Source organism: Eschrichtius robustus, chromosome 2 (genome assembly GCF_028021215.1).
Source record: "Eschrichtius robustus isolate mEscRob2 chromosome 2, mEscRob2.pri, whole genome shotgun sequence".
Taxonomy (NCBI): domain Eukaryota; kingdom Metazoa; phylum Chordata; class Mammalia; order Artiodactyla; family Eschrichtiidae; genus Eschrichtius; species Eschrichtius robustus.
In genome coordinates this window covers 61,583,253-61,596,182 of record NC_090825.1, presented here as the reverse complement: position 1 = coordinate 61,596,182, position 12,930 = coordinate 61,583,253, and the positions used below count along the sequence as shown (strand labels likewise).

Below are 12,930 nucleotides of genomic sequence, written 5' to 3'. Positions count from 1 at the left end.
GAATGTTGTATAAATGGAGTAATACAGTATGTAACCTTTTAGGATTAATTTTTTTCACTCAGTATGCTTCTGTGGAGATTAATCAGAGTTGTTGAGATGTCAATAGCTTGTTTCATTTTACTGCTGAGTGGTATTCCATGCTGTGGGTGTACCACAGTTTGTTGAACCATCCACTGATTGAAGGGCATCTGGGTTGTTTCCAGAAGGGTTTTTTCCATTTTGGCTAGTAGGAATAAAGCTGCTATGAATACTTGAATACAGATATTTGCGTGACTATAAATTTAACATTTCCTGGGGATAAATGCACAAGAGTGCAATTACTGGCTTGTATGGTAATTGCAGGTTTAGTTCTGTAAGAAACTGCTAAACTGCCAGTGTGGCTATAACCTTTTACAGTGCCCACTAGCAGTATGTGAGCAATCCAGTTCTTCCACATCCTCACTATCATTTGGTGTTGCCACCATTTTATTTAAGTGAGCCATTCTGATATGTGTGCAGTGATATCTTGCTGTGGTTTTAATTTGCTAATGGCTAAGTAAGTTGAATATTTTTTCATGTGCTTTTTGCCATTTGTTTATCTCCTTCAGTGAATTGTTTGTTGATGTCTGTATTAGTTTACTAGGCCTGCCATAACAAAATACCACAGATTGAGTAGCATGATCAACAGACATTTATTTCTCACATTTGAATCTGGGACTAAAGATGAAGGTGTTGGCAGGTTTGATTTCTTCTGAGGCCTCTCTCCTTGGCTTGCAGATGGCTGTCGTCTCTCTGTGTCCTCACATTGTCCTGTCCTGTAGAATCCAGCTTTCCTTTGTTTTGTCCCAACTCTTCCTTTTAGTCCAAACTGGTAGTGTCTCTGCTGGTATAATCCCATCTCTATTCCTGGTTTCAGCTGAGATGTCTGATTAAATCCACGAGGGGCATCCGTGATTTCGTTATCAAATGATTTTTCAGTGTTCTCTGGTGTTCTCTTCTGAAGACACTTGCTTGATTTTTGCAACATGGATAAGCTGAGATTTTTCCAAATCTTCAAGTTCTAGTTCCTTTTTTGCTTAACAATTCCTTCAATTTATCTTTCTTTCTCATTTTACTGTAAGCAGTAAGGAGAAACCAGGTTGTGACTTCCACACTTTGCTTAGAAATCTCCTCGGCTAAATATTCAAGTTCATCACTTTTTTTTTTTTTTTTTTTCACACACACACACTGTATTTTATTTTTACAAGAGATAAATAGACTGACACCAAGCATTGTACATGGATGACCACAACAAAAGCAACAATGATTGCAATTACCAAACATGAAACACACTCATACTATGTCATAATATTGACATTCAGTCCAGTAATCCTCCACTGTAACAGCTCCTTTACTTTGCAGTGAAAATTGATTTGTATATTCTTTGCCTCTGAGTCCTTGTGGGATTTTTTTTTTTTTTAATTCAGACAGAAAGTCACAAAAATTATACTCATCCTCATCAGTTCACTCAGTCCCATGTAATTAATTTTTTTTTTTCATCTTGATCTTTTGTTAGCACTTTTATGAGTTCATCAGTTTTTCATTAGAGTTCTGAAAATGCTTATTCATTCAGTTCAGCAGTACAGTCAGTTACCAGAAACCTGTACTTGTCAGAGTCTTTTCCATGAATTTCTTGAAGATGAAACCCTTTTATAGGAACATATTTGCAAAATCATCAGAGTACACCCAGAACTGTCTGTAAATGACAAAAGACTTAAAAATGACCACGGTTAAAGATTTGATGAAAGTTCATAATAATGCAGTTGACAAGAAAATTAGTTATTTCTGAGATATACATTTTAAAGTAATAACTAGGATTATTACTTATAACATACCAGAACATATAAGATTTTTAGAAATTTCATGTAATGTCTGAAACATTTATATTAACATATTTCCATACATATTTCCATACAAATACAAATATAAGATTTTTAGAAATTTCATGTAATGTCTGAAACATTTATATTAACATATTTCCATACATATTTCCATACAAATACAAATATAAGATTTTTAGAAATTTCATGTAATGTCTGAAACATTTATATTAACATATTTCCATACAAATAACCCAATGAAAGTTTAGTATTAGTTGTTTTGTTTGTTTTTTTATACTGCAGGTTCTTATTAGGCATCAATTTTATAGACATCGCTGTATACGTGTCAATCCCAATCGCCCAATTCAGCACACCACCATCCCCACCTCACCGCAGTTTTCCCCCCTTGGTGTCCATATGTCCATTCTCTACATCTGTGTCTCAACTTCTGCCCTGCAAACTGGCTCATCTGTACCATTTTTCTAGGTTCCACATACATGCATTAATATACGATATTTGTTTTTCTCTTTCTGACTTACTTCACTCTGTATGACAGTCTCTAGATTCATCCACGTCTCAACAAATGACTCAATTTTGTTCCTTTTTATGGCTGAGTAATATTCCATTGTATGTATGTACCACAACTTCTTTATCCATTCGTCTGCTGATGGGCATTTAGGTTGCTTCCATGACCTGGCTATTGTAAATAGTGCTGCAATGAACATTCGGGTGCATGTGTCTTTTTGAATTACGGTTTTCTCTGGGTATATGCCCAGTAGTGGGATTGCTGGGTCATATGGTAATTCTATTTTTAGTTTTTTAAGGAACCTCCATATTGTTCTCCATAGTGGCTGTATCAATTTACATTCCCACCAACAGTGCAAGAGGGTTCCCTTTTCTCCACACCCTCTCCAGCATTTGTTGTTTGTAGATTTTCTGATGATGCCCATTCTAACAGGAGTGAGGTGATACCTCATTGTAGTTTTGATTTGCATTTCTCTAATAATTAGTGATGTTGAGCATCTTTTCATGTGCTTCGTGGCCGTCTGTATGTCTTCTTTGGAGAAATGTCTATTTAGGTCTTCTGCCCATTTTTGGATTGGGGTGTTTGTTTCTTTGATATTGAGCTGAATGAGCTGTTTATATATTTTGGAGATTAATCCTTTGTCCGTTGATTCGTTTGCAAATATTTTCTCCCATTCTGAGGGTTGTCTTTTCGTCTTGTTTATGGTTTCCTTTGCTGTGCAAAAGCTTTGAAGTTTCATTAGGTCCCACTTGTTTATTTTTGTTTTTATTTCCATTACTCTAGGAGGTGGATCAAAAAAGATCTTGCTGTGATTTATGTCAAAGAGTGTTCTTCCTATGTTTTCCTCTAAGAGTTTTATAGTGTCCAGTCTTACATTTAGGTCTCTAATCCATTTTGAGTTTATTTTTGTGTATGGTGTTAGGGAGTATTCTAATTTCATTCTTTTACATGTAGCTGCCCAGTTTTCCCAGCACCACTTATTGAAGAGACTGTCTTTTCTCCATTGTATATCTTTGCCTCCTTTGTCATAGATTAGTTGACCATAGGTGCGTGGGTTAATCTCTGGGCTTTCTATCTTGTTCCATTGATCTATGTTTCTGTTTTTGTGCCAGTACCATATTGTCTTGATTACTGTAGCTTTGTAGTATAGTCTGAAGTCAGGGAGTCTGATTCCTCCAGCTCCATTTTTTTGCCTCAAGACTGCTTTGGCTATTCGGGGTCTTTTGTGTCTCCATACAAATTTTAAGATGATTTGTTCTAGCTCCGTAAAAAATGCCATTGGTAATTTGATAGGGATTGCATTGAATCTGTAGATTGCTTTGGGTAGTATACTCATTTTCACAATGTTGATTCTTCCAATCCAAGAACATGGTATATCTCTCCATCTGTTGGTATCATCTTTAATTTCTTTCATCAGTGTCTTATAGTTTCCTGCATACAGGTCTTTTGTCTCCCTAGGTAGGTTTATTCCTAGGTATTTTATTCTTTTTGTTGCAATGGTAAATGGGAGTGTTTCCATAATTTCTCTTTCAGATTTTTCATCATTAGTGTATAGGAATGCAAGAGATTTCTGTGCATTAATTTTGTATCCTGCAACTTTACCATATTCATTAATTAGCTCTAGCAGTTTTCTGGTGGCAGTTTTAGGATTCTCTATGTATAGTATCATGTCATCCGCAAACAGTGACAGTTTTACTTCTTCTTTTCCAATTTGTATTCCTTTTATTTCTTTTTCTTCTCTGATTGCTGTGGCTAGGACTTCCAGAACTATGTTGAATAATAGTGGTGAGAGTGGACATCCTTGTCTCGTTCCTGATCTTAGAGGAAATGCTTTCAGTTTTTCACCATTGAGAATGATGTTTGCTGTGGGTTTGTCATATATGGCCTTTATTATGTTGAGGTAGGTTCCCTCTATGCCCACTTTCTGGAGAGTTTTTATCAGAAATGGGTGTTGAATTTTGTCAAAAGCTTTTTCTGCATCTATTGAGATGATCATATGGTTTTTATTCTTCAATTTGTTAATATGGTGTATCACATTGATTGATTTGCGTATATTGAAGAATCCTTGCATCCCTGGGATAAATCCCACTGGATTGTGGTGTATGATCCTTTTAATGTGTTCTTGGATTCTGTTTGCTAGTATTTTGTTGAGGATTTTTGCATCTATATTCATCAGTGATATTGGTCTGTAATTTTCTTTTTTTGTAGTGTCTTTGTCTGGTTTTGGTATCAGGGTGATGGTGGCCTCATAGAATGAGTTTGGGAGTGTTCCTTCCTCTGCAATCTTTTGGAAGAGTTTGAGAAGGGTGGGTGTTAGCTCTTCTCTAAATGTTTGATAGAATTCACCTGTGAAGCCATCTGGTCCTGGACTTTTGTTTGTTGGAAGATTTTTAATCACAGTTTCAATTTCATTACTTGTGATTGGCCTGTTCATATTTTCTGTTTCTTCCTGGTTCAGTCTTGGAAGGTTATACCTTTCTAAGAATTTGTCCATTTCTTCCAGGTTGTCCATTTTATTGGCATAAAGTTGCTTGTAGTAGTCTCATAGGATGCTTTGTATTTCTGCAGTGTCTGTTGTAACTTCTCCTTTTTCATTTCTGATTTTATTGATTTGAGTCCTCTCCCTCTTTTTCTTGATGAGTCTGGCTAATGGCTTATCAATTTTGTTTATCTTCTCAAAGAACCAACTTTTAGTTTTATTGATCTTTGCTATTGTTTTCTTTGTTTCTATTTCATTTATTTCTGCTCTGATCTTTATGATTTCTTTCCTTCTGCTAACTTTGGGTTTTGTTTGTTCTTCTTTCTCTAGTTTCTTTAGGTGTAAGGTTAGATTGTTCATGTGAGATTTTTCTTGTTTCTTTAGGTAGGCTTGTATAGCTATAAACTTCCCTCTTAGAACTGCTTTTGCTGCATCCCATAGGTTTTGGGTCGTCGTGTTTTCATTGTCATTTGTCTCTAGGTATTTTTTTATTTCCTCTTTGATTTCTTCAGTGATCTCTTGGTTATTTAGTAACGTATTGTTTAGCCTCCATGTGTTTGTCTTTTTTACGTTTTTTTCCCTGTAATTCATTTCTAATCTCATAGCGTTGTGGTCAGAAAAGATGCTTGATATCATTTCAATTTTCTTAAATTTACTGAGGCTTGATTTGTGACCCAAGATGTGATCTATCCTGGAGAATGTTCCGTGCGCACTTGAGAAGAACGTGTAATCTGCTGTTTTTGGATGGAATGTCCTATATATATCAATTAAATCTATCTGGTCTATTATGTCATTTAAAGCTTCTGTTTCCTTATTTATTTTCATTTTGGATGATCTGTCCATTGGTGTAAGTGAAGTGTTAAAGTCCCCCACTATTATTGTGTTACTGTCGATTTCCTCTTTTATAGCTGTTAGCAGTTGCCTTATGTATTGAGGTGCTCCTATGTTGGGTGCATATATATTTATAATTGTTATATCTTCTTCTTGGATTGATCCCTGGATCATTATGTAGTGTCCTTCCTTGTCTCTTGTAACATTCTTTATTTTAAAGTCTATTTTATCTGATATGAGTATAGCTACTCCAGCTTTCTTTTGATTTCCATTTGCATGGAATATCTTTTTCCATCCCCTCACTTTCAGTCTGTATGTGTCCCTAGGTCTAAAGTGGGTCTCTTGTAGACAGCATATATATGGGTCTTGTTTTTGTATCCATTCAGCCAGTCTATGTCTTTTGGTTGGGGCATTTAATCCATTCACGTTTAAGGTAATTATCGATATGTATGTTCCTATGACCAGTTTCTTAATTGTTTTGGGTTTGTTTTTGCAGGTCCTTTTCTTCTCTTGTGTTTCCCACTTAGAGAAGTTCCTTTAGCATTTGTTGTAGAGCTGGTTTGGTGGTGCTGAATTCTCTTAGCTTTTGCTTGTCTGTAAAGCTTTTGATTTCTCCATCAAATCTAAATGAGATCCTCGCCGGGTAGAGTAATCTTGGTTGTAGGTTCTTCCCTTTCATTACTTTAAGTATATCATGCCACTCCCTTCTGGCTTGCAGAGTTTCTGCTGAGAAATCAGCTGTTAACCTTATGGGAGTTCCCTTGTATGTTATTTGTCATTTTTCCCTTGCTGCTTTCAATAATTTTTCTTTGTCTTTAATTTTTGCCACTTTGATTACTATGTGTCTCGGCGTGTTTCTCCTTGGGTTTATTCTGTATGGGACTCTCTGCGCTTCCTGGACTTGGGTAGCTATTTCCTTTCCCATGTTAGGGAAGTTTTCGACTATAATCTCTTCAAATATTTTCTCTGGTCCTTTCTCTCTCTCTTCTCCTTCTGGGACCCCTATAATGCGAATGTTGTTGCGTTTAATGTTGTCCCAGAGGTCTCTTAGGCTGTCTTCATTTCTTTTCATTCTTTTTTCTTTAGTCTGTTCCGCAGCAGTGAATTCCACCATTCTGTCTTCCAGGTCACTTATCCGTTCTTCTGCGTCAGTTATTCTGCTATTGATTCCTTCTAGTGTAGTTTTCATTTCAGTTATTGTATTGGTCATCTCTGTTTGTTTGTTCTTTAATTCTTCTAGGTCTTTGTTAATCATTTCTTGCATCTTCTCAATCTTTGCCTCCATTCTTATTCCGAGGTCCTGGATCATCTTCACTCTCATTATTCTGAATTCTTTTTCTGGAAGGTTGCCTATCTCCACTTCATTTAGTTGTTTTTCTGGTTTTTTTTCTTGTTCCTTCATCTGGTACATAGCCCTCTGCCTTTTCATCTTCTCTATCTTTCTGTAACTGTGGTTTTTGGTCCACAGGCTGCAGGATTGTAGTTTTTCTTGCTTCTGTTGTCTGCCCTCTGGTGGTTGAGGCTATCTAAGAGGCTTAATGGGAGGCTCTGGTGGTGGGTAGAGCTGACTGTTGCTGTGGCAGTCAGAGCTCAGTAAAACCTTAATCCACTTGACTGTTGATGGGTGGGGCTGGGTTCCCTCCCTGTTGCTGTGGCGGTCAGAGCTCAGTAAAACCTTAATCCACTTGACTGTTGATGGGTGGGGCTGGGTTCCCTCCCTGTTGGTTGTTTTGCCTGAGGCAACCCAACACTGGAGCCTACCCGTGCTCTTTGGTGGGGTTAATGGCAGACTCTGGGAGGGCTCATGCCAAGGAGAACTTCCCAGAACCTCTGCTGCCAGTGTCCTTATCCCCACGGTGAAACAGAGCCACCACTCGCCTCTGCAGGAGACCCCCCAACACCAGCAGGTTGGTCTGGTTCAGTCTCCCCCAGGGTCACTGCTCCTTCCCCTGGGTCCCGATGCACACATTACTTTGTGTGTGCCCTCCAAGAGTGGGGTCTCTGTTTCCCCCAGTCCTGTCAAAGTCCTGCAATCAATTCCCACTAGGCTTCAAAGTCTGATTCTCTAGGAATTCCTCCTCCCGTAGCCGGACCCCCAGGTTGGGAAGCCTGACGTGGGGCTCAGAACCTTCACTCCAGTGGGTGGACTTCTGTGGTATAAGTGTTCGCCAGTCTCTGAGCCACCCACCCAGCAGTTATGGGATTTGATTTTACTCTGATTGCGCCCCTCCTACCGTCTCACTGTGGCTTCTCCTCTGTCCTTGGACGTGGGGTATCCTCCTTGGTGAAGTCCAGGGTCTTCCTGTCAATGATTGTCCAGCAGCCAGTTGTGATTCTGGTGCTCTCGCAAGAGGGAGTGAGAGCTCAAGTTCATCACTTTTAACTTCTATTTTCCACAAAACACTGGAACATAGTTGGGCCAAGTTCTTTTCACTTTATAATAAGGATTGCCTTTCCTCCAGTTTCCCGTAATATGTTCCTCATTTCCACCTGAGAGCTCATCAGAATCACCTTTAACTCCATATATTTACCAAGTCTCTTCAAGGCATGTTTAAAAAAAAAACAACATGCACTTCAGAACTGTTCCAGCCTCTACCTGTTGCCCAGTTCCAAAGCCACTTCCACATTTTTAGGTATTTATTACATGAACACTTCACTTCTTGTTACCAGAATCTGTAATAGTTTGTTAAGGCTGCCATAACAAAATACCATAGACTGGATGGCTTAAATTTATTTCTCAAAGTTTCTCACAGTTCTTCCAGGAGGCTGGAAGTCCAAGATCAAGGTGTTGGCAAGTTTGTTTTCTCATGAGGCCTCTCTCCTTGCCTTGCAGGTGACTGTCTTCTCACTGTGTTCTCACATGGCCTTTTTTCTGTGCATGTGCACCACTCTCTGTCTTAGGACACCAGTCCTTTTGGATTAGAATCCCATCCTTATGACCTCATTTAATGTTAGCTACCTCTTTTTAAAGGCCCTATTTCCACGTAACGTCACATTGAGGGTCAGGGCTTCAGCATGTGAACTTTGCGGGGGCACCAATTCAGTCTGTAACAATGTCTTCTGCCCCTTTTCTGATTGAATTGGTTGTTTTTTTACTGTTGAGTTTTGGGAGTTCTTTTTATATTCTGGATACTAGTCTTTTGCATATATGTGGTTACAAACATTTTCTGCCAGTCTGTAATTTGTTTTTTTCTTCTTCTTAAGAGAGAATTCCCTGGAACAAGTTTTAAATTTTGATGAAATTAATTAATCAGTGTTCCCTTTTATGGACTGTGCTTTTGGTGTCAAGTCTAAGAACTCTTTGTCTAGCTATATAATAACTTTAAAAAATTGTTTTTCTGTGTTGAAGGAAAAATGATTAGATATTACAAATTATGAATTTTTTTTTTGCTGGGAGGGATTTTTTAATTGCTGGGGGGAACACTCACTTTGAAGAATAGGAGCAGGTCAGTTGTAAGCCAAAAAAAAAATATTGGGAGGCAATTCTGTGTGGGTTTTTCTCCTTTTTGCAGCCCTTCTATATGAAGGCATTGATTGCTTTTGTTCTAAATTATATTTTAAGGATGTTTGTATAGCAAGCAGCTTTGGAAAGGAGAAAATGTCTACCACTTCAGCAAAGTTATCTTACTTGGTAACATCATCATCTGCTTGGTTATCCAAGCTGGGAATGGGGGCATCCTTACTGAGTGCCCGTCTTATCCTTTACATTCAGTCACTGCATCCCACTGATTTCAACTTCCAAGAAGTTCCTGAATCTGTCCTACATTTTCATCCTTATCCCTAACTGCTCTGGTTCATTACTTCATCCTCTCATTTACATGTTAAAATTGCCTTAACTTAATTCTTTGAATTAAGGAGTATCGATGTGGGTTTACCTACAGATTTATGTTTTTTTCTTTTTGAGAGCTAGGGAGAAAAAAGGATGTGTGAATGACACATAGCTTTTCTTCATTCCGTGCTCTTTCTTGACATCTTCTGAAGAAAGTTCTTACATTTTCTTTTTCCTGTTATGGGGAATTCTTTGCATTTCTATTTTGAATAACAGTTTATTTGGGGGAAGTCATATTAAGCAGAAATAACTGCTATTGGTTCTTTTTTTTTTTTTTTTCTTTAAAGATGTGGACCATTTTTTTTAAAGTCTTTATTGAATTTGTTACAATATTGCTTCTGTTTTATGTTTTGGTTTTTTTGGTCCCAAGACATGTGGGATCTTAGCTCCCCCACCAGGGATGGAACCTGCACCCCCTGCATTGGAAGGCAAAGTCTTAACCACTAGACCGTCAGGGAAGTCCCGAAAGATCTTACATTTTGGCTTATGAAAATATTTTAGTGCTGATTCAAGAATTTTTATTATCTCTTTTTTTCTGATGATTATACAAGAGAAATTTGGGGATGAGAGAATCTGTATGCCTCTGATTGTTGATATTTTGCCCAGAATTGAGGTACAGTTTTATATTTTTGTTTTATTGACGGGCTTTGTGACAACATAGCACTTTGATATTATTTGGTAGGGTTAGATGAGAAATATATATTTAATTATAAATAACAAAGTAGTAATGTAACATTGTGCATCAGGTTATTTCTAATTCTTATATTATTAAAATTATATGTTTTAATACCTGTGTAATGTAAAAATCTAAATATGTAATTTTTTCTTTTCTTTTGTATAGGAATGAAGATCTAAAGCAAATGTTAGAGAGCAACAAAGATTCTGCTAAATTGGATGCTATGAAACGGATTGTTGGGGTAGGTAAAATAGTAGATCATTTCGACTTTTGGATAAATGACAAGTAGTGATATATTAAAAATATATGTTAAAGAATATGTTAAATACCAAATCTACCCTTTATTATTAACTTAAAATTTCCTGTCTAAAACGTTTTGGAGGAAGTAATGAAGTGACAAAATTCAGAAACTTGAGTTCCTATTCTGTTTTTTCTGTTTTTTAATTTCCGTATCTCTAATATTAAGGTATTTCTCCTGTCAGATAGAGAGTGCTAATCAGTTTGAAGACAAAATAAGATTACCTACAACAATATTTTGACTTCCTACAAAGAGGGATACTAATGAGCTAAAGTATTTTTTTTTTTTTGTCATTCTATGACCTAAAAATTGTGAGCATGCTTTCTTCTGATTTTCAAATTCCATTACTACCAATAGAAATGCTTTATTCAGTTTATCAGTGTGGAACTTCTAATGAATACTAGTAAATGTAAGAGCATTTCTCTAGTTTCAGTTGTAATGTAAAATTCAAACAGTGGACTGATATTATGTAGAGGGTTCCATTGTCAGAGAACTAAATATAATGCAATTTCTGATTGTATACAAAATCTTACGTAGTTTTGTAACTTGTGTTGGTCTCACTCTTTTTTTTTTTTTGTATTTGATCGTTTACATTCACAGTGGAAAAAAACTGGCTTAATTCAGTGACTGTCTGATGCTAAAGAGTTCTGCTTGTCTCAGTGGAATTAAATTCGTAAAACCTGTCTTTCTTATTCTTACTATGCATTTTTCACCACCACTGCTGATTTTGTTTTCCAGAAATTTTTGTATAAGGTCAAAATGTAGTAAATTTGCATAATTGCACAAATAAACTCTACTGTAGTAGGGTGTAAACACAACTGAAACAGTATTGTTTTCCAGCAGACAATGCCACCATGTGAGAGTTTGAAATCTCCTTTCTAAAATCCAAATCCCATTTATGAAAGATGATTATGGGTATGAATATGTCCTGTTCAAAAGTTAGTTGTGAAAATCAAATAGATAAAAGTCAAGGACTAATTATATCTGTAGAACACCTATAAATTACTTGATTCTTGCATCAGATTTATGTCATTTGGTAATGAGGGCAAATGTTGAAGATTCTTTTGTAAATTCTTCATTTATTAATGTTATACCATATAAATAATAGCATTTATGGACAGGTAGTTCTTGCTTTGCATGACTTTGGTATTTGAATTTCAGTTACCACAGTTTAGTTAAATAACACCAGTCCCCTAGCAAGACGGTTCAAATTTCAGATATCGTGGTATATTAACTTAGTAATTGCATAATGTACAGACTTCGTCACTAACTTTTCAGTCCACAACTTACTATGTATATAACAAATGTACATCATGATCAGTGACCAGTCATGTCACTTCTTTCAAAGTTATTTTTAGTGATTGGTCCCTGTGTATGTTATTCAGTTTGTGTACAGACTGCAAAGCATGCAGTAGTGGTCCCTACTTGTTTCCCAGTGAGAAGCCCATTTAACATTTTATAAAAATGGTTAATTAAAAGAGGGATTTGGTCAACAAAGATTAAAATGCAGCAAGGAAATGAAAATAACACTAGAAATGAAATTCAGATAGAGTGTAACTGGAGTTATAGAGAAATAGCTGATTGTGGGAATGGTGACACTGCCCCTTTTTGAGAGACTCTAAGTATGTAGCTCGAGGAACTTCAGTAAGGCAAGCTTTTCAACATAAATTAGGAAAATAGTTGTGATGAAAAGGCCGAAGATATGCCAGAGGAAGTGATGCTGCCAAAAATCTTCACATTAGAGGAATTCCAGGAGATAATTCACAACATTGAAAGTACAAAGGATACAATGTTGGAAGCTGATCCAAACTTAGAAAGGAGTAATTTACCAAGGAATAGAAAAGATGCTTGCTTGGTACTTTTCTTTCTTTTTTTTTAAATTAATTAATTTATTTTTGGCTGCGTTGGGTCTTTGTTGCTGCGCACGGGCTTTCTCTCTAGCTGTGGTGAGCGGGGGCTGCTCTTCGTGGTGGTGCACGGGCTTCTCATTGCGGTGGCTTCTCTTGTCGTGGAGCACAGGCTCTAGGCGCCTGAGCTTCAGTAATTATGGCACGCGGGCTCAGTAGTTGTGGCTCACGGGCTCTAGTGCGCAGGCTGAGTAGTTGTGGTGCACGGGCTTAGCTGCTCCGCGGCGTGTGGGATCTTCCTGGACCAGGGCTCGGACCCGTGTCCCCTGCATCGGCAGGTGGATCTTAACCACCGTGCCACCAGGGAAGCCCACTTGCTTGGTACTTTAAATCAGTGGTCCCCAACCTCTTTGGCACCAAGGATCGGCTTCTTGGAGGACAGTTTTTCCACGGACAGAGGTAGGGTTGTGGGGGGTGGTGGTGATGGTTCAGGCGGTACAGCAATGGGGGGGGATGGTTGAGGCCAGGGGTCCTGTGGCCTGTTAGGAACTGGGCTGCCCAGCAGGAGGTGAGAGGCAGGCGAGCGAGCTAAGCTTCGGCTGCCCC

General features: G+C 37.6%; 1 protein-coding gene across 1 annotated transcript in view; it reads left to right on the top strand.

Annotated features, from left to right (window-relative positions):
* The window catches only part of AP3B1 (adaptor related protein complex 3 subunit beta 1), a 283,078-nt gene that overhangs the window by 33,796 nt on the left and 236,352 nt on the right, over positions 1-12,930 (top strand). The window contains exon 2 of the mRNA XM_068535546.1: positions 10,345-10,420. Coding sequence (XP_068391647.1) covers positions 10,345-10,420 — 76 coding nt within the window. The remainder of the gene's footprint in view (positions 1-10,344; positions 10,421-12,930) is intronic.